Below are 26,658 nucleotides of genomic sequence, written 5' to 3'. Positions count from 1 at the left end.
ATAGTAAAAACGCATCCCTACACATTACACACGCTTGGCAAGTCAATAAATAAAAATAAAAAAAAGGTGCCCAATGCATACGTCACAGAACACATGATCTAAAGGATCGCACACAAAGTTGATCAATTTAACAGAGACTACTAACGCACGTGTGACAGCAAATGAACGACCTACGTGCGATCTCATTAGATCAGATATGCGACCTGGGCGTGTCACATTGCAAACGTGATTGCACAACAAATTGCAACGTGTAAAGTGGGCTTAAGAGCCATTAATTGGATATAGAAATCCTAAAAGTCAATATTGTCCCGATGAGAAGACAAACCAGAATCTCCATTTGCAGACAACTGTTTCAGGGTCTTTGCCCCTCCTCAGTGCAAAGCAGGAGATCTGGTTTTCATTTGGCTAGGTGAAGAGACATGCATTACCGGAGTCACTTACAGGAGTTTCCATATAAAACCTGCTGGTCTGTCTTTTCTTAAAGTGCATGGAGTTGGACGATTGAGTGATTAGGTGCAGTCATTTCAGGATGAAGAGTTTATATAAAGGGAATATCGGATCTGTACACATAGGGAGGATTATACTGTACAGCCATCAAAGTCAGTAACTGTCACCAAGTGTACAGCAAAAGGGAAGGAAAACCCTGTGTGTAGGGAAAGGGAAGATGGTGACCCCTGACCGAATCTATTGCTGGTCCTTTAGGTCCCTCACCACCCTAGATAGGTTCTTCACCTATGCGCTGAGCCGGATACCTGACCCCAGGTATCCCTAGTGCTTGGTCCTAAATAGGGAACGGATGAGATGAGCTCTTCGTCAACCCCACTAACCAACCATAGAAGACACAAGGAGGACACAGGGGAAAATGCATGAACTACTTATCATTAGATGACTCATGTAGCAGTTCAGCAAAGTTTTCAGCAACGATACCACAGAGGAGTACAAGCCACCTGCTTGCAACTTAAGAGCGAAGGAACATTAAAATATCACCAGCTCCAGTCCAAGGAAGGGATATTTAGACACCAAGATAATGCTGATAATCAGTAGCTGGGTGGAGGGTGAGCTCCTGCTGGGTCCAAAAGGGGTAGAGATGAATTTGGCAGGAAATCTACCTATACCAATGAATACTGACAGCAGGAACAATAGAAAGTCAGGGAGCATTCTGTGCAGCCAGACACTGTAACCTTCTATGGCCAGAAACCACATGACTGACTGTCACCTGTGTCAGAGACCAACAAGGAATGACAATTGTGGGCTAGTGGTGTCAGAGCCATTAAATCTGTGTGATAATACCTCAGTGGGCTAAACTACTTAAGTTCTTCACTATCTTGGTGACAAGTTTGTTATTTAAGGTGATCGAGGGTTGGGGGGGGGGGAGATCTTATAACAATCTACTGACTCTTCACAGTGACTTGTCAGAATATGCAACAGGTCTATTGAACTACAGTCAATCTCAAAACCAAACTTTTGTAGACCTCAATGAATAAGACTCTGCGACACTGCGTTAAGTCGAAACGCGTTGGATGATTTATTCCTGTATCTCTCTGTGGATACCGCATGTAGTTTTTAATGCAAGAATAAAGTGGAAGTTTTAATACACCGATTGCCTGCGATCTGCTGGAGTTCTATTGGATCTCTATACCTGGGATTTTCCGTGCAGGATCAGGTGATCTACTCCTGAAGCTTTGACTTGACTGCGGTGAGCTGAGGTTTTTTTTTTTTTCCTGCATAAAGTTACTCTGACCTAATGTGTTTGGCCACCTTCAGTCTATAAAATACATCGGCTAATCTCACTGGAGACCTATGGAGGGTTCCCTTACACTTTAAGCTGGTCATACAGTTCATTCGGCAGTCAGCCATCTCTCCCGACTCCTCCGTACATATGAACGCCATACTGACTGTTCATGAGTTTTTAAGGGGCACAGGAGAAAAAGCCGATGCCACACACTTCTGGCAGCTGCTTACCTCTATTGAAAACAAAAGGATCAAGGGTTTAAATTTGAAATCAAAGGGATCAAGGGTTTAAATTCCAACAGCCGGATCCTTCTCAGGGGATTCAGGAGACCCTCCCCATACACATAAGATGGAGAGCTGGTCCTGCCGTTCTTGGCGGGTTTAGACAGCTTTTGTCTTTTGCGCATTGGGGCCATAAACCATCAGTCACCCTGAAATTGGGTATATCGACTTGTTTGGCTAACAGTTTGTATATGGGGGGGCCTGGCCAAAATGATTATTAGGAGAAATGTTAATTGGGCAATTCTGACTGCCGATCGCAGAAATAAGCGATCACTAGACTTGTCTGTCGGTGGCTTTCTCATAGAGAACACGGGAGTCTAGTCAGTGGCTTTCTCTTAGAGAACAAAGGGGTCTGTTGGCGGCTTTCTCTTAGAGAACACTGGAGTCTGTTGGCGGCTTTCTCTTAGAGAACACTGGAGTCTGTTGGCGGCTTTCTCTTAGAGAACACTGGAGTCTGTTGGCGGCTTTCTCTTAGAGAACACTGGAGTCTGTTGGCGGCTTTCTCTTAGAGAACACTGGAGTCTGTTGGTGGCTTTCTCTTAGAGAACACTGGAGTCTGTTGGCGGCTTTCTCTTAGAGAACACTGGAGTCTGTTGGCGGCTTTCTCTTAGAGAACACTGGAGTCTGTTGGCGGCTTTCTCTTAGAGAACACTGGAGTCTGTTGGCGGCTTTCTCTTAGAGAACACTGGAGTCTGTTGGCGGCTTTCTCTTAGAGAACACTGGAGTCTGTTGGCGGCTTTCTCTTAGAGAACACTGGAGTCTGTTGGCGGCTTTCTCTTAGAGAACACTGGAGTCTGTTGGCGGCTTTCTCTTAGAGAACACTGGAGTCTGTTGGCGGCTTTCTCTTAGAGAAGACTGGAGTCTGTTGGCGGCTTTCTCTTAGAGAAGACTGGAGTCTGTTGGCGGCTTTCTCTTAGAGAAGACTGGAGTCTGTTGGCGGCTTTCTCGTAGAGAACACGGGAGTCTAGTCGGTGGCTTTCTATTAGAGAACAAAGGGGTCTGTCGGTGGCTTCTCGTAGAGAACAAAAAAAGGGTCTGTTGGTGGCTTTCTCTTAGAGGACACTGGAGTCTGTCGGTGGCTTTCTTGTAGAGAACACTGGAGTCTGTCGGTGGCTTTCTTGTAGAGAACACTGGTGTGCTCTGCCGAATTGGTGCTCCTGTGTATGGAAGAGACGGTCAACATAGCTGTCGGATAAACGACGGGACAAAGCATCGATCGGCCGACAGCGATCTAATATCTATGACCGGATTTGGTCAACTCTCTCTCTCCACTCCCCCAATATATGTGCATGCTTGGTTGAGTTTTCAGCGGGAAGAGAGGGCAGGACGCTGTCAAAAATTTCTAATCGGCAGCTTATTTTCTGGGAGGGTGGAAGGAACGACCACTGATTATGTCGGGGTAGGGTCAAGGGGCCTCCATAGACATTGGGTGGCCAGTTCTTCTCCCCCCAAAAAAAGCAGGTTCGACAGACTTTTCACTAATGTATATGGTCATAAGTCCAGGAAAACTGAATACCCATACGACAAAACGGGTCTACCTTGTCTACCTTAGACCAGTGGTCACCAATCTGTGGCTCTCCAGCTGTTGTGATGCGACGACTACCATCTCCATTTTTAAAACCTAAATTACACCCCCCAGCTTTAATGCTTTTTATTCTATATATGAAACATTACTCCAGAACTACAGCTATGAAAGCGTTAAAAGGCAAATTTTATTAATCCAGAAGCATTTGTGCTCCAGACGCCGGCCATCTGATCTCTGGTATCGCCGGCTCTCCCATTTCCTGCCTGGCTGAGATAATATGCTTACTCAACGGTGCAGACAATTTTTTGGCTATTTTGTGTCACTTTTAGACAATTTAAGATGCAAAGTCTGACAGCTGTGACACGGCTTCTAAACAGATGTTTTCATTTATGCTGAAAGGTATTAGGCGTTCGACGGCTGCGTCTTAATAACTCGCCGTGACCTGTGGAAAATTCCCGGTCACCTCGGAGAAATGTTTGGCAAGGGACGTTGTTTAACAATTAAACCCGGGGAGCAGTTTGTACTTAAAAGGATTAAGTATTCCTGGGCCAACAAGTTTACAGAATGAGCCGGCATCGAGGATCCATAGGAAACGTTCAGGAGAGTTTATGGGGCACATTGTGTTTGGTATCGGTATTTTGCAGAGGGTATAAGAGGAGTATCCGATCATATTCTACGAGAAAACCCACAGGACAATAATGGCCGATTGCATTAATTAATATATATATATATATATATATATATATATATATATATATATATATATATATATATATATATATATATATATATATATATATATATATATATATATATATATATATATATATATATGATTCTGTCTGGCATCGTCACCATGCACGGGAACAACGTGCCAAGGAAAACACACGTGACGGATGCCAAGCGGACTGTGATGATGTGAATAAGTGTTTTCACAGTATCACAAGGACACAAATCAGGAGGGAACGGGTGCAAAAAAAATACTAAATAATCTAATGCATATAAAGGGAAAAATAAGAAAATAAACTGCATTTTTGGGCAAATTTCAATGTGATTAGAAGAAGTCTTACAATCGGGCTCTGTTCACACCAACGTCATTGCTTCCGGGTGGAACAAACGATGAAAGCTATGCCGGATTTGTTGCTACAAAGCCTGACAGATCCCGTCCTCTTCTAATGACCGTCAGGATCCCGGCATTTTTAATAGCAAGAAAAGTGTTCCAGACTAAATAAGGTTTTGTATTAAAAATACCGGAAACCCAAGTGGGCTACGAATAAAATGGCTTTAGAAACATGGCTCCTAAAAGCAGCAGCTATTTAGGGCTTATTGGTATCATAGACTCTTGGCTCCCATAGACCTGGGTGGTTGTTACATTACATGGGCAGCCATGTGCAGCCGCATCTTCCTTGCATTCATGTCTGTAAACCTAAACTTGTATAGCCGGCCATCAAATACTTGTTCGGCTTTCATCCATATCTTTCATCCATGTCTTCAGTCTCTCCTACTGTCATCCATAGCTTCCCTCTACCCCACTGTCATCCATAGCTTCCCTCTACCCCACTGTCATCCATAGCTTCCCTCTACCCCACTGTCATCCATAGCTTCCCTCTACCCCACTGTCATCCATAGCTTCCCTCTACCCCACTGTCATCCATAGCTTCCCTCTACCCCACTGTCATCCATAGCTTCCCTCTACCCCACTGTCATCCATAGCTTCCCTCTACCCCACTGTCATCCATAGCTTCCCTCTACCCCACTGTCATCCATAGCTTCCCTCTACCCCACTGTCATCCATAGCTTCCCTCTACCCCACTGTCATCCATAGCTTCCCTCTACCCCACTGTCATCCATAGCTTCCCTCTACCCCACTGTCATCCATAGCTTCCCTCTACCCCACTGTCATCCATAGCTTCCCTCTACCCCACTGTCATCCATAGCTTCCCTCTACCCCACTGTCATCCATAGCTTCCCTCTACCCCACTGTCATCCATAGCTTCCCTCTACCCCACTGTCATCCATAGCTTCCCTCTACCCCACTGTCATCCATAGCTTCCCTCTACCCCACTGTCATCCATAGCTTCCCTCTACCCCACTGTCATCCATAGCTTCCCTCTACCCCACTGTCATCCATAGCTTCCCTCTACCCCACTGTCATCCATAGCTTCCCTCTACCCCACTGTCATCCATAGCTTCCCTCTACCCCACTGTCATCCATAGCTTCCCTCTACCCCACTGTCATCCATAGCTTCCCTCTACCCCACTGTCATCCATAGCTTCCCTCTACCCCACTGTCATCCATAGCTTCCCTCTACCCCACTGTCATCCATAGCTTCCCTCTACCCCACTGTCATCCATAGCTTCCCTCTACCCCACTGTCATCCATAGCTTCCCTCTACCCCACTGTCATCCATAGCTTCCCTCTACCCCACTGTCATCCATAGCTTCCCTCTACCCCACTGTCATCCATAGCTTCCCTCTACCCCACTGTCATCCATAGCTTCCCTCTACCCCACTGTCATCCATAGCTTCCCTCTACCCCACTGTCATCCATAGCTTCCCTCTACCCCACTGTCATCCATAGCTTCCCTCTACCCCACTGTCATCCATAGCTTCCCTCTACCCCACTGTCATCCATAGCTTCCCTCTACCCCACTGTCATCCATAGCTTCCCTCTACCCCACTGTCATCCATAGCTTCCCTCTACCCCACTGTCATCCATAGCTTCCCTCTACCCCACTGTCATCCATAGCTTCCCTCTACCCCACTGTCATCCATAGCTTCCCTCTACCCCACTGTCATCCATAGCTTCCCTCTACCCCACTGTCATCCATAGCTTCCCTCTACCCCACTGTCATCCATAGCTTCCCTCTACCCCACTGTCATCCATAGCTTCCCTCTACCCCACTGTCATCCATAGCTTCCCTCTACCCCACTGTCATCCATAGCTTCCCTCTACCCCACTGTCATCCATAGCTTCCCTCTACCCCACTGTCATCCATAGCTTCCCTCTACCCCACTGTCATCCATAGCTTCCCTCTACCCCACTGTCATCCATAGCTTCCCTCTACCCCACTGTCATCCATAGCTTCCCTCTACCCCACTGTCATCCATATATTCCCTCTACCCCACTGTCATCCATAGCTTCCCTCTACCCCACTGTCATCCATATATTCCCTCTACCCCACTGTCATCCATATCTTCCCTCTACCCCACTGTCATCCATAGCTTCCCTCTAGCCCACTGTCATCCATATCTTCCCTCTACCCCACTGTCATCCATATATTCCCTCTACCCCACTGTCATCCATATCTTCCCTCTACCCCACTGTCATCCATATCTTCCGTCTACCCCACTGTCATCCATATCTTCCGTCTACCCCACTGTCATCCATATCTTCACCCATATGGAAAGCCCCCGGGTACACCTTGGAATGTCGGGCGATGCCAAAAAATATTGGCGGGTTCGGCCAATTTAAATCTACCAGGTTTCCCCGAAAAGAAGACAGGGTCTTATATTATTTTTTTGCTCCTAAAGACGTGGGAGGGCTTATTTTCAGGGGATGTCTTATATAGTCTGCTTTCTTATATTGGTGTCTGCTTTCTTTAATGAAGTGCCCAGCTGTATTCTTTAACTTTTTTTAGCCTTATGGAATCGCAACTAGGGCTTAGTTTTGGAGTAGGGCTTATATGTTAAGCATACTCACAAAAGCCCAAAAAGTCATACTAGGGCTCATTTTTGGAGTAATGTTTAAATGTTAAGAATACTCCCAAAAAAGTCATACTAGGGCTTATTTCTGGAGTAGGGCTTATATATTAAGCATACTCCAAAACCTCCCCCCCAAAAAAAACAAAAAAAAAAAAAAAACCACACGAGTTTATTTTTGGAGTAGGGATTAAATGTTAAGCATACTCCAAAAAGCCCCAAAAATTCACACTAGGGCTTATTGGTGAAGCATATTCCAAAAAGCCCAAAAAACCTCATACTAGGGCTTATTTTTGGAGTAGGGCTTATATGTTAAGCATACTCCAAAAAGCCCCGAAAAGTCATACTAGGGCTTATATGTTAAGAATACTCCAAAAAGGTCCAAAAATTCATACTAGGGCTTATTTTTGGAGTAGGGCTACTATGTTAAGCATACTCCAAAAAGCCCAAAACATTCATACTAGGGTTTATTTTTGGAGTAGGGTTTATATGTTAAGCATACTCCAAAAAGCCCAAAACATTCATACTAGGGTTTATTTTTGGAGTAGGGCTTATATGTTAAGCATACTCCAAAAAGCCCAAAACATTCATACTAGGGTTTATTTTTGGAGTAGGGTTTATAAGTTAAGCATACTTTAAAAAGCACAAAAAAAAAATCATACTAGGGCTTATTTTGGTATAGGTTTTAGGGAAACAGGGTACTGTTAAAGGGTGGGATGGGGGCCTTGTGATTAGGTGCAAACCTAAACATACAACTTTCACAACAAATCCTGCAGAAACCTAACACAAAAGTGCTTTTGAGGGGGACTAAACTTTTAAAATAACTAAAAGCAACAACGCTCGGTCGTTTTGATGGAAGGAGACCCCAAACCCCAAAAATATCTGTCTCCAGATCCAGACTCTCCCCAGCTACTAGTGCAAAAGATGGTCAGGTGTACACATATAAACCAAAGTAATCTTGAAGGCCTGATTCATAGAGAAGGATATATAATCCCTTTCTGCATCGGGGAGGGAACTCATTGCGACCTCTTGTTTTTAAAAAGGCCTAAAAAATGGCTGTCCCTTTTGCCCAAAAAGATGTGCCTTTTATATGAAATTGAAGACCTATAGTATCTTGGAAATCAATGATACGGCCAAATGTGCAGCGTATGCTCTTGCAGCAGCGATAAGTGGACACCGGCGGTAAGACTGGCCTTGTATTTATGCAGCTTGGCCTCTGAAGTAGTTAGAACTCGCCTCGACCTTGAGAAAAAGACTCAAGAACGAGGCAAGCGGGTTCCTGGGCGGTGATTAATTGACCTGGTCTCACTTTCCTGCGAGCAGCAGCAGAGAGAGATAATTCACAGATACACCAGATAAAGGCTAAGTCTAAGGAGAGAAAAAAAAAAAAAAGGTGCATAAAAGACAAGATAGAAAAAAAGGCAAAAGGAGGAGAAGACGAAAAAAAAAATGGGATAAAGCAGTCCGGCTCGGGAGAACGTTCGCGGCGGCTAACGACTTGTTCATTATGAGCGATGATGGATAAAGACTTCTCACGCTGCGATGGGATGGAGATTTATATGCAGAGTTCTGTCTCCCAACTTGGGAGCGAGAGAGAGATCATCATCATTTAATGCTATCTCAGCGGTCAGAGATGGGCGTCCGGAGGAGCCGGGTACCACGGCGTGCCGTCAGCTGGCACAATCTGAACGCGTGCAGCTGGAACATCTGGAGCCGGCTGCCCACAGCCTGGGTTGAACAATAGACCCTGGAGCGGAGCCAAATTGCTTGCAGACGTTGGCAGCAGAATGAGGCTCCTGTCCCCTCTCCATCTCGCTGTCCCTTTATGAGGATCTGATCTCTCCCAGGCTCTCTTATCTCTCCCTGGAAATACGGCCTTGAGATTGCTCTCCCGTGTCCTTCATCGCCTTATCTCTCGCCAGTTTTATTAAAAAACTTGCTCCCCCTTTCACTCTCGCCTGTCGATAGCTTGTTAGACCCCGTGACGGATCGTTGGTGGGGAAAGAGCAGGGGTTTTGGGAACAATGTCAACTTTAATATATTCCTGGACGGGCTACAGAGCTCGTCAATTTGGGTGGCAGTGGTCAAAAAGAAAAAAAATCCAGTTGGGAGTATTATTAAATCACCTATAGGTCTAATCAATGCTTATATTACAGATAGTCTCAAGATTGTGGGGAAACACATATGGATAGTCTCATGATTGTGAGGAAACACTGAGATATGGATAGTCTCAAGATTGTGGGGAAACACTGAAATATGGATAATCTCAAGATTGTGGAGAACCACTGACATATAAATAGTATCAAGATTGTGGGGAGTCACTGAGGTATGGATAGTCTCAAGATTGTGGGGAATCCCTGAGATATGGATAGTCTCATGATTGTGGGGAAACAGAAATATGGATAGTCTCAAGATTGTGGGGAACCACTGACATATAAATAGTATCAAGATTGTGGGGAGTCACTGAGGTATGGATAGTCTCATGATTGTGGGGAAACACATATGGATAGTCTCATGATTGTGAGGAAACACTGAGATATGGATAGTCTCATGATTGTGGGGAAACACTGAGATATGAATAGTCTCAAGATTGTGGGGAAACACTGAAATATGGATAATCTCAAGATTGTGGAGAACCACTGACATATAAATAGTATCAAGATTGTGGGGAGTCACTGAGGTATGGATAGTCTCAAGATTGTGGTGAATCACTGAGATATGGATAGTCTCATGATTGTGGGGAAACAGAAATATGGATAGTCTCAAGATTGTGGGGAACCACTGACATATAAATAGTATCAAGATTGTGGGGAGTCACTGATGTATGGATAGTCTCATGATTGTGGGGAATCACTGAGATATGGATAGTCTCATGATTGTGGGGAAACACAGATATGGATAGTCTCATGATTGTGGGGAAACACAGATATGAATAGTCTCATGATTGTGGTGAAAAACGGAGATCTGGATAGTCTCAAAATTGTGGGGAAACACTGAGATATGGATAGTCTCATGATTGTGGGGAAACACTGATATATGAATAGTCTCAATATTGTTGAGAAATACTGACATATGAATAGTCTCACGATTGTGGGGAAACACTGAGATATGGATAGTTTCAGGATTGTGGGGAGTCACTGAGATATGGATAGTCTCAAGATTGTGGGGAAACCCTGAGATATGGATAATCTCAAGATTGTGGAGAAATACTGACATATGAATAGTCTCATGATTGTGGAGAAACACTGAAATATGGATAATCTCAAGATTTTGGAGAAACACTGACATATAAATAGTATCAAGATTGTGGGGAATCACTGAGATATGGATAGTATCAAGATTGTGGGGAATCACTGAGATATGGATAGTCTCAAGATTGTGGGGAATCACTGAGATATGGATAGTCTCAAGATTGTGGGGAATCACTGAGATATGGATAGTCTCAAGATTGTGGGGAGACACTGAAATATGGATAATTTCAAGATTGTGGAGAAATACTGACATCTGAATAGTCTCATGATTGTGGGAAAAACTGAGATATGGTAAACCATTCATGGAGAATGTAAATGGAGATATTAGAAATCCAAAAAGGATTTTCTAACAAATGGATGGGCATTAATCACAACAAACATCATTGTATCAAGTGATTCTAAAACGTCTTCACACCCCATGTAAAACAAAACAAAAAAAATATAAAAACACATCACCCCTGTTAAAATGCCATGTTAAAAAATAAAAAAAAACAAAAAAAAGAACTTTTTTCCCCTTTTATGTCACACAATCTGAACAAAATCCAGTGGGAAAACCCCCCAAATCGTTTCAGGTGAAAAAGTGAAAAATAAAGAAGTAAAATAACATGGTTGCATAAATATGTATACCCTTAAACTAATATTTATTTATTTATTTTTTTAAGTACCCTTTAAATTTGTGACAGCATTCAGTTTTTTGGGGTAGGAGTCAATCGGCATGGCACATCTAGAATTGGCAATCTTTGCCCCACGTCCTTGCAGTAGCTCCAAATTGGTCAGCTTGAGAGGACATCGCCTGTGCACAGCGCCCTCTTCAGGTAAACATACTGATTTTCCATTGGAATAAAGTCTGGTCTCTGGCTGGACCATTCCAAAACGTTGATCTTTTTTATGGCAAAGAAGACAATCAAGCTTTTATGATTTGGAGGTCGATTAATGTCGTCATACTAAAAAGAAAATTCCTCTTCATCTTCAGCTTTTTAGCAAAGACCTCAAGGTTGTGTTGCAAAACTGACTGATGTTTGCAACAGTTTATAATTCCCTCCACCTTGACTACTTCCAGCTACCGAAAAACAGCCCCAAAGTATAATGCTGTCTCCACCATGCTTCACTCTGGGTATGCTGTTCTTCTGATGTTGGCTTTGTGCTAAATATACCTTTAGGACTTAAGGCCAAAAAGTTTACCCTTGATCTCATCAGATTAGAACACATTTTTCCACATCCTTTTGGCAGACTTGATATAGATTTTTGCAAAACATAGTTGGTTTGGATGTTTTTCTGGATAAATAAAGGTTTTGTCTTGCCATCCAACCTCACAGGCCAGACATATGAATAATACGGGAGATTATTGTTACAGGCAGAACACAACAAGTACTTGTCAGAAATTCCTGCAGCACCTTTAATGTTGCTGATATCTCGAAGACCAATTTTCTTCTTGTCTTTTCATCAATTTTTGAGGGACGTCCAAGGTCCCTGTTGTGGCAAGTTAACATTGACATCTTCAAAGTGCTTCATGGTATATCTAATGCCTTGGAAATGTTTCGTACCCTTCTCCTGACCCTTCATTCCCCTACAACAATGCTTTGCTGTGTTGTAGCTGTTTACGGACTATAGTATCCCTTTGCTGTGTTGTAAGCTGCTTACAGACTGTGGTATCCCTTTGCTGTGTTTTAAGCTGTTTAGAGACTATTCCTTTGCAGTGTTGTAAGCGGTTTACAGACTGTGGTATTCCTTTGCTGTGTTGTAAGCTGTTTATTCACTATGGATTTTACTGTAAAATGTCAGGAGAACCCTACGACCGGTAGAACTAAACTTTATATAGGGCTACCCAGAATACCTGTAAAAGTTGCCAGCTGTTAATTAACTACTATGTCGTACAAGTTTAAATGTGATTGGCTAATTCTGACCACAACCCCAGTTATAAGAGGCTTCTCACACTTATGCAACTACATTATTTTTTTTATGCCTTGGAAAAGTTTCGTACCCTTCTCCTGACCACTACCTTACAACAATGAGATCCCTTTGCTGTGTTATAGCTGTTTACAGACTATGGTATCCCTTTACTGTGTTGTAAGCTGTTTACAGACTATGGTATCCCTTTGCTGTGTTGTAAGCTGTTTACAGTCTATGGTATCCCTTTGCTGTGTTGTAAGCTGTTTACAGTCTATGGTATCCCTTTGCTGTGTTGTAAGCGGTTTACTGACTATGGTATCCCTTTGCTGTGTTGTAAGCGGTTTACTGACTATGGTATCCCTTTGCTGTGTTGTAAGCGGTTTACAGTCTATGGTATCCCTTTGCTGTGTTGTAAGCTGTTTACAGTCTATGGTATCCCTTTGCTGTGTTGTAAGCTGTTTACTGACTATGGTATCCCTTTGCTGTGTTGTAAGCTGTTTACACATTATGGTTTTTGCTATAAAAGTCAGGCAAACCCTACAACCAGTAGAACAACTAAATTTTATATGGGGTTAATCAAAATCCCTGTAAAAGTTGCCAGCTGTGCACTGACTACTATGTCGCACGAGTTTAAATGTGATTGGCAAATTCTGACCAAAACCCCAATTATAAGAGGCTGCTCACACTTATGCAACTACATTATTTTTTTTTATAATTATTATTTTCTGTTATTTTTATTTTCCCCCTCAAATTGATTTTACTTTGTTTGTCAATGGATTTGAATAAATACTGGGTGACATTAAAGGTGGAAAAAGTTCTGAAATGATTCTCCTTGGTAGAATTTTATTTATTTTTTTTACATGAAAAAAACCTTGACATTTGGGGATATGTAGACTTTTTATAACCATTGTATGTCAGTACAAGGGTACATGGGAACCACATAAAATCCAATCACAAACCTAAAAACTCACCTGAGTTCCTCTGTGAGCCTTTTCTCCTTTTCAGAGCTTTTTCCAAGATCTCCCTCATGGTCACAATCGTACTGTCCACTTGGATCAGGGAGAATCCATGGGCCGCATTTCTATTTAATAAAAAATATGGAAAGAAGAAGACTTGTGGTTATTAACTGCAAACCACATAAAACACAATTGGCGACTTTTATTCGAGAGATTCCTAGATAAGGTCCCCTGCACCTCATCTTTATAGGTGATGGATGGTTTGGCGTCAGTTTATTGTACACCACCCGGTGTATACTTGAAGTGGAGACTAAACATGATTTAAACAGAACCTTAACTGGACCTACTTGACCATATGTATAGGTATATTGAAAGAGTAATCCACCCATTATCCAACAATCAACCTTCGTTCTGAAGGGACACTATGCTTTAAGTGCAACTAGAGAAATTCCCTACTAATCCTACTACTGAAATAGCTGGGTATAGCTCAGCACCTCCTTAGCTGAAGGTCTAGCAAAGATATCCAGGCTCACGAGTGGTAGATGTAATAAAAAAAATAGCCGTCTACCCAATGTGTAAAGTGGCCTCCTGAGGTGAGAGGGATCAGGCCTGTTGAAACCCAACTGCTTGATCGTACTCTACCCAAGAGGATTCTTCACATATTCAATTGATTTGTTCCAGAGAGAGAAAAGCCAATGCCAGAGCTGTCTGGCAGCTACTCACTTCTCTCTCAAATTGAGAGAACATGTATACTCAACTGAGCGTGCATGTGTATAAGATGGGAAGTAGTCAGGAAGGAGGGGTGCCAGCCGATAGACCTTCATAAAATGTATAATCAGCTTAAAGAATAACCACCACTAATCTCGGGCTGACTTTGTTTACTTAATAAGAGTGGGGTATCCCTATACTTGTGAATTTTTTAAATGTGATATATTGACAAAAGCGCCAAGAAGGGCCCCTGATGTGAGCAGAAGGAGCCCAACTTTCTACCAAAAGTCTCACCCGAACGTCCCGATCGCAAGTTGGGGACCCAAACATCTCGATCACCAGTCGGGGACCCAAACGTTCAGATCGCCAGTCGGGGACCCAAACGTCCCGATCCAAAGTCGGGGACCCAAACGTCCCGATCCAAAGTCGGGGACCCAAACGTCCCGATCCAAAGTCGGGGGCCCAAACATCCGGATCGTAAGTCGGGGGTTCAAACATCCAGATCGTAAGTCAGGAACCCAAACATCCGGATCGTAAGTCAGGGACCCAAATATCCGGATCGTAAGTCAGGGACCCAAACATCCGGATCGTAAGTCAGGGACCCAAACATCCGGATCGTAAGTCAGGGACCCAAACATCCGGATCGTAAGTCAGGGACCCAAACATCCGGATCGTAAGTCAGGGACCCAAACATCCGGATCGTAAGTCAGGGACCCAAACATCCGGATCGTAAGTCGGGGACCCATATATCCGGATCGTATGTCAGGGACCCAAACGTCCGGATCGTAAGTCGGGGGCCCAAACATCCGGATCGTATGTCAGGGACCCAAACGTCCGGATCGTAAGTCAGGGACCCAAACATCCGGATTGTAAGTTAGGAACTCCAACGTCTGGATTATGGCATCTTGGCATGCAGAGCAGGATCCTATGACCTTACACAGTCGTTCTTGCAGTGAATCAGTGAGATCTCGCTCTTGGTACTAACGGAGAACTGCTGTATATTTCACTAAGCTGTTACTGAAGGATATCATCTTTAAAGTGGAGAACATTTGGTAACAGCTTATAAAAGTTAAAGGAATCACGTTATTGCAAAGAGCGAAATTTCGCTTTTTTGTTGCGAAAATGAAGAATGTCTCAATATATACATCTGTAAACGATGTAAAAGTTTATGTGAATTTCACGTATTGTATTGAGAGTTGAGGGGATTTTTTTTTTTTTTTAAACTTCTTTTTATTAGAGGGGATTTTTTTTATGTAAAAAAAATATTCTAATTATTTATAATCTTGCCATTTTTCCTATGCTTTAGTTTTGGATTATTTGTGTTTCTGTGCCACTAGTTTTGAATACAGTTAATTGCACTTCGCCGTCAGTGGTCTGAACTCCTATACAAGTGTATGTCCAATGGCACCGGCGGTCAGGGCGCTGTTCTCAAGATAAATGCAGGACCCACATCTACTAGGTCTTTGTCATATCCTGTGGATAAGCCATAAATGCTCTTTAAAGAGTAACTGTTTCAAAGACAAGTCCAGCAATACCTTTACATGGTCAATCCGCTCCTCCGTCATTGAGAAATCAGTGTTTGTATTGATATGCAAATAAGGCTGAAGAGCTATGGTAGATCTGAAGCCTCCGTCATTCCAGCTCTATTCTCCATCCAGCACCGCCGCGTCCTTCTTGACTGACAGCCTCTGGGCTGTGTGACTTTCAGCAAAGGAGCTGTCAGTCAGGCAGGGCAGGAAATAGAGCTGGAGTGACGGAGGCTTCAGATCTACCATAGCTCTTCAGCCTTATTTACAGATCAATTAACATGCTGGTTTCTCAGTAATGGAGCAGCGGACTGGCCATGTAACGTTATAACTGGACTTGTCTTTGAAAGAGCTACATGTGCATATAAATAAATTCTGCTGCCAGATTACCATTAAGGAAGAAATTGCTAGGATTTTAATCATTTATTGTTCCACATTCAAAACAGTCTATAGTTATAAAATCTATACTTCATTTACAGGCTAGTGACAGATAAACCTCGACTTCTCTTTGTTTTGTGCTTTTCCAATTTGTTAAATTGAGCTCTAGCGCAGGCCAATATTCACATATATTGTCAGTAAAGTCTTATTCAGGTTTGGTCAGTATTTGCCTTGGTATTTTGAACCCAAAAGTAGGACTGGGTCCTTAAATACAACATATAAAAATATAATTGAAAGACTAAAATACTGATGCAACATACTGCACCTTGTGAAAAAGGCCTTAGGCTTCTCCAAAATCATCGTCTCCCGTGCTGATGATTCTCCCATAATGGTCTCCCGTGCTGATGATTCTCCCATTATGGTCTCCCGTGCTGATGATTCTCCCATTATGGTCTCCCGTGCTGATGATTCTCCCATTATGGTCTACCGTGCTGATGATTCTCCCATTATGGTCTCCCGTGCTGAGGATACTCCCGTTATGGTCTCCCGTGCTGATGACACTCCAGTTATGGTCTCCCGTGCTGGTGATTCTCCCGTTACGGTCTCCCGTGCTGGTGATTCTCCCGTTACGGTCTCCCGTGCTGGTGATTCTCCCATTATCGTCTCCCGTTCTGGTGATTCTCCCATTATCATCTCCCGTGCTGGTCATTCTCCCATTACGGTCTCCCGTGCTGGTCATTCTCCCATTATGGTCTCCCGTGCTGGTCATTCTCCCATTATCGTCTCCCGTGCTGGTCATTCTCCCATTACGGTCTCCTGTGCTGGTGATTCTCCCATTATGGTCTCCCGTGCTGGTCATTCTCCCATTATGGTCTCCCGTGCTGGTCATTCTCCCATTATGGTCTCCCGTGTTGGTCATTCTCCCATTATCGTCTCCCGTGCTGGTCATTCTCCCATTACGGTCTCCCGTGCTGGTGATTCTCCCATTACGGTCTCCCGTGCTGGTGATTCTCCCATTACGGTGTCCCATGCTGGTGGATCCTCCCGTGCTGGTGATTCTCCCATTATCGTCTCCCGTGCTGGTGATTCTCCCGCTATCGTCTCCCACGCTGGTGATTCTCCCATTATGGGCGATGGAAAACTAACATATTTTGGGATTGGGATTGTTCATATATTTTGATGTACAAATAATTCTAACACCTAATGGTCATGTAGTGAGGATTTTTTTTTTCATTCTATTCCTTGCATATGCAGAGAAGAACGTTTAGTGAAATTTGGCCTGATAAAATATCTGTGGGTTAAAATCCCAGGCCGGGCTTATGGCTGATAGATGGTCTGGGATACATTATAAAGGATGGGATACGGTGTTCTTTCATTAGGCTGTGCTTTTGTTACCGAGCGCACAGAAGCGGCTGTAGGGACCCTTGCAATTTGTATCCCACTGCTCTACCTGTGGACGCCTCATCCAACCTGCCATGTAGAAAGCTGGCGGTGATAAGTGAAGCCTCCTCCTGTCTTTAATGATAGCGATCATTCTCAGCTAACGGGTCTCTCCATCTTCCTTTATGGCCGCGGCCTGTTTCAGCCGGGGCAGGGAGGGAGAAGATGGAAAGGTGGAGGGTTTTTTTTTCGAGGGGAGGAGGAGAAGAAGATGTGTTGCTGTTTCTCTGACATGCCTTGCAGGCCCAATTCAGATTTTATAAATGAGAGAGGTTAGTAAGCGCTCCTCCATGCAACACCTTAAAAATAATTTGCACACTAGAGGACATCTTTTTCTATTATTGATACCCAACAACCCAATTTTTCCAATTAAAAATCTTCCAAATTTGCATAAAAATTTTGCAGATTTCACTGAGCAAATGCAACGATGTTCCTGCAGATTTCACCCGGTTTTGCGTTGCAAATTTGCGGTAAACTCGGCACCGGATGATTTCCAGTGGAACCAATTGGGTAAAATCTCATCCAAAATGCCGGTAGGGATGCGGAATCCCATGAGTGTGGACGGACCCGTAAAAGTTTCTCATGGTTAACCCTTCTTTCACTCAACTCTATAGCAAGCGCCTGCCAAGAAAGTATGTGCAAATTAGACCTGGATCACTCAGGGAACGTATAGAAGTTGCCAGCCGTGGTTATGCCTGTTCGCTCAGCTGGAGCACAAATGAGACACAGATGTATTTCAGCTCTTGGCATAAAAGAGACAGCTAATGGCTTTATTTCATGGCCTGTCTTCCCAGTTGGGCACAGGTACTCAGGGTGTGAACTGGCTGCCTCCCTCCCCCATCCTACTCTCTAACAGTTATTGATTGCCCTTGCGGATAGCCGCCGCTGATTCCTAGCAATCCGCTTCCAGCCAAGGACTGCTGGGTATTCAGAGCAAGATGTGGCCAGCGCTCTGTTTGCATTGGCAGCGGCTGGCATGGGCAGCATGACGGCAAACACTAGCGGCCCCTCGTAGGTCTCCGAAGAAGACACAGGCATGCGGTGGATGATCAACCGTCAGACAGGCCGGGGCACGGGAGGCCACGATGATTTCAAGACTTTAGACACTGTTTCTTTCTGATCGGGTAAATCCAAAGCCAAGTCTCAAAATGTGGACGTGTGGTTGCCAAAGCTTGTCGGAAATCCAGAGGGTATGACCCGCCAGAAATTGAGATCATGCATGTCGTTTTATTACTTATACAATTTAGCTACGAAATTGGCCATTATTCCCAGCATCCATAAAAGTGGCTCAACTAAAGACTGGAAGTTCGGTTCAGCCGGACTTTTTATAAAGTTCAGTTTGGGACTCGGATGTAACAACCCGTCCCTCCCTGGCCTATGTGTTTGGACTTTAATGTAATCAGGCCTAGGTCAACATCTAGTTGTCTTTGTTATTCTCCGCATGAGACTCATCCAATACAAGCCTGTAGTTTCTGGAAACTTCTCCATAGATAGCCACCTACTCAAAAAGTGGGTGTGAACCTTTGCCCATCCAAGAGGGTGGATCTAAGGAGAGGTGGAAGATCCAGCCACATGTTTAGTTAGTTGATGCTTTGTTGTGTGAAGGGCTAGGATCTGTTGCTGAGGCCAGGTCCTGGTGCCCATGTATGGACTATGGGACATTGAAGATCAGCTGCCACGTGGGATTGTGTTGTCTCGGCCACGCTGCTGGATTTAAGGAACTCATCTAAGGACTGTTGTTGCGTTTTCCTTGGCATTGGTTTACCGGGTGGCGCCCCCGGATCGGTTTCCTTTGTGTGGACTCCTTGTGGACTCGAAAGAACCATTTTGATATTGGAGGTTCTATGCTCTCTGCCTCAATAAATCTCATTCGATTGTTTTTTGGCCTGGTGTCCCTTACTGCTCTGATGCACACTTCGTCACACCGGACTTGACCTGAACCCCAATGGAAGTCACTAATTGGACAGTTCGGTTCTCAACCCACATGCAGCCAGCCAGATCACTTCCAAGGAAGGAGGGCAGGGTGTTTTTTTGTTTTTTGTTTTTTTATCCTTTTGTTCTTTAGCACATACTACATCTGATCACGCTGTTACCCCCAGTGCGAGACGTTCAAACACTACAAGTGGGCTGAACAACGAGTGTACCTGAGCACAGCGATGCTCGCTCAAGTGGTTTGCATACGTAAAGCATCAGAACCCGAACTCTCTTTTTTGAGAAAAGTTTTGTTATGGACGTGATTGTATGAAGATACCCAAAATACAGGACACGATGGTGCTCGCACCCAAATTTGCATTCAGAGACATTCGAGAGACTGCCTGGTTCTTTTCTAGTCAATTAATCTCAACTTAGAATTTACAGAATGAAGTGACATGTATCTTATTTCTGCTTTTTGTCTGCTTTTTGAAAATTACAGGGTTAAAAAAATGTTAGGGCATACAGCATACCTCTCCTATTTCCTAATATTACCTTTGTCTTTTGCTTAGAACTGCTTGGAAACTTATGATATGGTAAAGTATTGTGCCCTTTGGAAGGATTCCAAAATCTTTCACAAGCGACCGTTATAAAAGCGACTAACTTTTGGACTACAGACAACTGCCTGTGTTTGGTACGAACACCGAACCTCGGATTCGCTCATCTCTACTCAAAAATTTAGTTTTTTTTCAGGACGACTTTTCAGCAGCCTCATTATCATCAGAGGAATAAAATGACAAATACCATCTCTATACACAATGACCCTTGCAGACACTCATTAGTAGCTTCGGTACAAATGATAGGATCAGATTTAGGGGAGTTACATATTTGATGCAGACATTTCTGCATTAAAAAAAATATTATGTGACTCAACACTTTTTTACTGCATTTTTAAACCATTTATTAACCCTTTCACCCACGGGCGATTTTCCGGTTTTCCCTCCCCTGCTTCCAAGAGCCACAACTTTTTTTTTATTTTTCAGTCAGTATAGCCACATGAGGGCTTATTTTTTGCGAGACAAGTTTTACTTTTCAACGACACCAATCTGCTCCATATTGAACTGGAAAATGGGAAACAAATTCCAAGTGCGAAGAAATTGCAAAAAAAAAAAAAAAAAAGTGCAATTCCAAGATAGTTGTTTTTTGTTTTTTTTATTCACCATGTTTACTTTATGGTAAAACTGACTTTATGATTCCCCAGGTCAGTACAAATTCGTAGATACCAAACATGTAAAGTTTTACTGCTAAGTGGTGAAAAAAAATTCAAAGTGTGTGTGTGTGTGTGTATGTACTATATACACACAGTGTGTATATATATATATATATATATATATATATATATATATATAATATATTATATTAATATATATATATATAAAATGTGTGTGTGTATATATGTGTATGTGTGTGTGTGCGCGCGTGTTATATATGTGTGTGTGTATAATATATATATATATATATATATATATATATTAATCATCTGTGAGTATAAAAAAGAATTGCACTTCTGTCGTCATTTTCAAAGATCCGTAGCGTTCTCATTTTTCAGGATCTGGGGCTCAGTGACTGCTTATTTTTTGCGTCGTGAGCTGCCGTTTTTAATTATATCATTTTTGCATAGATATGATGTTTTGATTGCCCGTTATTACAGTTTAATGCAATGTTACGGAGACCAAAAAAACGTAATTCTGGCGTTTTGATTTTTGTACCAATCAAATTGATTTTAGATTTTGATCTGAACGCGGCGATATCAAGTGTGTATTTTTTTTTATCGTTTTTTTTTTTTTTCAATGGGGCAATTTGAACTTTGTGTGTTTTTTTATTTTACATTTTTTTATGTATTTATTTTTTTGGTTTTTTTAGTGATTTTACTAGTCTCCTAAGGGAACTTGAAGCTAATATACATCGCAATCTCTTTTAATCTTTTAATATACATCGTGATCTCCCTCTAAACAGCAGAAATCCTGATCTCCTGTTAGTGCCAACACTCACAGGAAGAGAATCAAGGCAGCAACAGGGGTCATCACCTGACCCCCGGCTGTGATGACAACCCATTGGCGCCTTGTGATTCGCATGGCCGTGGAGAAAGGTGTGATGTAAGGAGTTAACAGGCATGGGTGGATCTCCGATGCACCCACTCCTGTTAGCTGCACATGTCTGCTAATCAGATCAGCAGACATGTGCAGGCTCACCGCACGAGCCTGCATTAAAGGGACAGATACGACCAAGAACATATAGGTACATCCAAGGTTGTAAAGAGGTTGAAGTAGGTGAAAAAAAATGCTGAAATTGACATGCTGAAAAATTGAAACAGCCTCAAAACTGCAAGAAAAAAAAAAAAAAGCAACATGTGCATGAGATATCAGAAATATCATTTACTTTGCTGGGTCAGTAGAATGCTGCACTTTTCATTACAAAAATGCGACGTGTGAACATACCCCAAGTCTATTGCTGTTATTGTACATGTAAATTTCCTAAAAGTACTGGAAGCATGAGTTTAGAAAAGCCCCAGTGGCTTGTTAGAATTTATTTTTTTTTTGTTTTTTTATGCTTTTTAAATACATTTTGTGATCTGGGAAAAAAATCTTACAAGAAATAAATAAAAAAAAACTATTAAGAGAAAAATTTAATTAAAGTTATTTTATGATGGGACATACAATTATATTATTCCCATAGGGGACACTTATAGAATACATTCAGAATATGCTATAATTATATATCTATATTGTGTATAATAAATATAAATAATATATATATATATATATATATATATATATATATATATATATATATATATATATATATATATATATATATATATATTATATATATATATATATATATATATACCGTATTTTTCGGACTATAAGAAGCACCTGACCATAAGACGCGCCCTGGTGGTTTTAGAGGAGGAACATAGGAAAATAATATTTTAAACAGAAAATGTGGTCATGACACACATATGGGGCGAGGATCTGCTGCGGACACTATTATGGGGTAATGTCCTGCTCATATACTCCCCAGCCTGCTCATATACTCCCCATGCTGCTCACATACTCCCCATGCTGCTCACATACTCCCCATGCTGCTCACATACCCTCATCCTCCTCATATACTCCCCAGCCTGCTATATACACCCCATGCTGCTCATAATATACCCCTATCCTGCTCATATACTTCCCAGCCTGCTCATATACTCCCCATGCTGCTATATACCCTCATCCTGCTCATATACTCCCCATGCAGCTCATATACTCCCCAGCCTGCTATATACCCTCATCCTGCTCATATACTGCCCATGCAGCTCATATACTCCCCAGCCTGCTATATACCCTCATCCTGCTCATATACTGCCCATGCAGCTCATATACTCCCCAGCCTGCTATATACCCTCATCCTGCTCATATACTCCCCAGCCTGCTATATACCCTCATCCTGCTCATATACTGCCCATGCTGCTCATATACTCCCCAGCCTGCTATATACCCTCATCCTGCTCATATACTGCCCATGCTGCTCATATAATGCCAATGCTGCTCATATACTGCCCATGTTGCTCATATACTCCCCAGCCTGCTATATACCCTCATCCTGCTCATATACTGCCCATGCTGCTCATATACTGCCAATGCTGCTCATATACTGCCCATGCTGCTCATATACTCCCCAGCCTGCTATATACCCTCATCCTGCTCATATACTCCCCATGCTGCTCATAATAAACCCCTATCCTGATCTTATACCCCCACCATCCTGGTGTATGGCTGCATCCTGTGGCAGATAAAAAAATAAACGTTCATACTCACCTCACCTCACTCCCTGCAGCATCGCTCCTCTTACCGTCTATGTCAGCGGCAGCGACACTGAATGCAGCCGTCCTCCTGCGGCATCGCGATGTCCTCCGGTGGTCTGTGCCGGCGGCTGCGTGTGGACACGTGCGCACAGCGATGACGTCTTCGCTGTGCGCGACGCTAGTCACAAGTCAGCTGAGCGGCACAGATAGGAGACCGCGGTGCTGCAGGGGAACGGTGAGTAATGTGTACTGATTCACTGCCCCCCACACTAATGATGATGTTTGGGGGGCAGTGAATACAGCCGCACATGATCACTCCAGGCTGCAGTTGCCAGGGGTGATCATGCGGGTCGACTGTTTATTCCCTAACACCCCGCCCACCTGTCAGCGCCGACTTCATCGCTGAGAGATGGGCGGGAGGATGGGCGTGCATATTAAATGAGCGGGCCCACGTGGTCACGGCAGGCTGCTACAGCCTGCTCGTGCCCCCGATGACTCGCTCCACCGCAGCACCCACATTCCCCGCAGCCACAGTCAGACCATAAGACGCACCCCCAACTTTCCCCCAACATTTGGGGGGGGGGAAAAGTGCGTCTTATGGTCCGAAAAATACGGTACATATATATATAATATATATATATATATATTATATATATATATATATATATCTATATATCTATATATCTATATATCTATATATCTATATATATAATTGCCTTATTCTGTCTGTCTGTCTGTCATGCTCCAAAATTGTGTCACGGTGACATTGTGTCACGGTGACATGTCCTTACGGTGACACAAAGCTGATTGGCCGCTGGGTTAGCCATGGCCCCGCCCCCCCACACGGATTGGCCTCTCGCCCCGGCTGCGCCCCCACACGGATTGGCCAGCCGCTCGCCCAGGCTCTGCCCCCCCCACAGATTGGCCTCTCGCCCCGGCACCCTGCAGGCATTGGCAACTCGCCCACGCCACGCCCCGCCCCCCTCACGCAATAGACGTTAGCTCTCGCCCCCCCCCGCATTGCCCGAACTGACACGGTCACGGAGCCACGAATCCCAGGTGAGTACTGTACTCCCCCCCCCTTTCCCCCCTCCCCAACGGGAGCCCACATCAGCGTACGCCGCCGCCATATGCTGGTGTGGGCTCCCGTGCGAGCGGGGGACGTGATGCGCTGGTAACCATGCTTGCATAGTTACCAGCAAATCAAGGTCCTGCAGCGGCGGGAGTTCCACACGCACAAACATAACAGCACACACACACGCATACACACACACATCAGATCGCACTCACTCTCACAAACACCTCACACACACCTCACACACACCTCACACACACATCGCATCCACACACTCACAGCATCCGGCGATATCGCTTGCTTCTCGGCCTCGATACTGTGCTGTGAGCTTCCAGGACCTGCCGGAGGATCACATGGCCAGAAGCATGTGGTATCTCCGGATGTTGTGACTGTGAGCGCGTATGTGCGATATCGTCAGTGTCTGTGTGTGTGAGTGTATGCGATCGGGTGTGTGTGAGTGTATGCGATCGGTCGGGTGTGTGTGAGTGTATGCGATCGGGTGTGTGTGAGTGTATGCGATCGGTCGGGTGTGTGTGAGTGTATGCGATCGGGTGTGTGTGAGTGGATGCGATCGGGTGTGTGTGAGTGGATGCGATCGGGTGTGTGAGTGTCGGCAGAGGAGCACGGCGTGCTGGAGGAGGCTGGGAGCAGAGAGGCTGATCATGGGGAAGGCTGGGAGGGGGAGGCTGATGCTGGGGGAGACTGGGAGGGGAAGGCTGATGCTGGGGGAGGCTGGGAGGAAGGAGGCTGGGAGGAGAGAGGCTGATCCTGGGGAAGGCTGGGAAGGGGAGGCTGATGCTGAGGGAGGCTGGAAGGAGAGAGGCTGATGCTGGGGGAGGCTGAAAGGAGAGAGGCTGAGGCTGGGAGGAGAGAGGCTGATGCTGGGGAAGGCTGATGCTGAGGGAGGCTTGGAGGGGAAAGCTGATGCTGGGGAAGGCTGGGAGGACGGAGGCTGGGAGGAGAGAGGCTGATCCTGGGGAAGGCTGGGAGAGGGAGGCTGATGGTGGGGGAGGCTGGAAGGAGAGAGGCTGATGCTGGGGGAGGCTGGAAGAAGAGAGGCTGATGCTGGGGGAGGCTGATGCTGGGGGAGGCTGGGAGGAGAGAGGCTGATGCTGGGGAAGGCTGGGAGGAGAGAGGCTGATGCTGGGGACAGAGAGGAGAGGCTGATGCTGGGAGGAGAGAGGCTGAGGCTGGGATGAGAGAGGCTGAGGCTGGGATGAGAGAGGCTGATGCTGGGAGGAGAGAGGCTGATGCTGGGGGAGGCTGGGACGAGGGAGGCTGATGCTGGTGGAGGCTGATGCTTGGGGAGGCTGATGCTGGGGGAGGCTGGAAGGAGAGAGGCTGATGCTGGTGGAGGCTGATGCTTGGGGAGGCTGATGCTGGGGGAGACTGGGAGGGGAAGGCTGATGCTGAGGGAGGCTGGGAGGGGGAGGCTGGGAGGAAGGAGGCTGGGAGGAGAGAGGCTGATCCTGGGGAAGGCTGGGAACGGGAGGCTGATGCTGAGGGAGGCTGGAAGGAGAGAGGCTGATGCTGGGGGAGGCTGGAAGGAGAGAGGCTGATGCTGGTGGAGGCTGATGCTTGGGGAGGCTGATGCTGGGGGAGACTGGGAGCGGAAGGCTGATGCTGAGGGAGGCTGGGAGGAAGGAGGCTGGGAGGAGAGAGGCTGATCCTGGGGAAGGCTGGGAACGGGAGGCTGATGCTGAGGGAGGCTGGAAGGAGAGAGGCTGATGCTGGGGGAGGCTGGAAGGAGAGAGGCTGATGCTGGTGGAGGCTGATGCTTGGGGAGGCTGATGCTGGGGGAGGCTGGGAGGGGAAGGCTGATGCTGAGGGAGGCTGGGAGGGGGAGGCTGGGAGGAAGGAGGCTGGGAGGAGAGAGGCTGATCCTGGGGAAGGCTGGGAACGGGAGGCTGATGCTGAGGGAGGCTGGAAGGAGAGAGGCTGATGCTGGGGGAGGCTGGGAGGAGAGAGGCTGATGCTGGGGAAGGCTGATGCTGAGGGAGGCTGGGAGGGGAAAGCTGATGCTGGGGAAGGCTGGGAGGACGGAGGCTGGGAGGAGAGAGGCTGATCCTGGGGAAGGCTGGGAGAGGGAGGCTGATGCTGGAGGAGGCTGGAAGGAGAGAGGCTGATGCTGGCGGAGGCTGATGCTGGGGGAGGCTGGAAGGAGAGAGTCTGATGCTGGTGGAGGCTGATGCTTGGGGAGGCTGGGAGAGGGAGGCTGATGCTGAGGGAGGCTGGGAGGAGGGAGGCTGGGAGAGGTAGGCTGAGAGAAGAGAGGCTGATGCTGGGGGAGGCTGATGCTGGGGGAGGCTGGGAGAGGGAGGCTGATGCTGGGGGAGGGTGGGAGGAGGGAGGCTGGGAGGAGAGAGGCTGATGCTGGGGAAGGCTGGGAGGAGAGAGGCTGATGCTGGGGACAGAGAGGAGAGGCTGATG

At 45.2% G+C, this 26,658-nt stretch overlaps 1 protein-coding gene across 2 annotated transcripts in view; it reads right to left on the bottom strand.

Moving 5' to 3' along the window:
- Nucleotides 1–26,658, bottom strand: part of MAPKAP1 (MAPK associated protein 1) — a 239,854-nt gene that overhangs the window by 82,876 nt on the left and 130,320 nt on the right. For both annotated transcript variants that reach the window (XM_075322833.1, XM_075322834.1), the window contains exon 7: nucleotides 13,353–13,462. In XM_075322833.1, coding sequence (XP_075178948.1) covers nucleotides 13,353–13,462 — 110 coding nt within the window. The remainder of the gene's footprint in view (nucleotides 1–13,352; nucleotides 13,463–26,658) is intronic.

The sequence above is a fragment of the Anomaloglossus baeobatrachus genome, chromosome 9 (assembly GCF_048569485.1).
Source record: "Anomaloglossus baeobatrachus isolate aAnoBae1 chromosome 9, aAnoBae1.hap1, whole genome shotgun sequence".
In the NCBI taxonomy this organism is placed as follows: domain Eukaryota; kingdom Metazoa; phylum Chordata; class Amphibia; order Anura; family Aromobatidae; genus Anomaloglossus; species Anomaloglossus baeobatrachus.
This window is presented reverse-complemented; position numbering and strand designations above follow the sequence as displayed.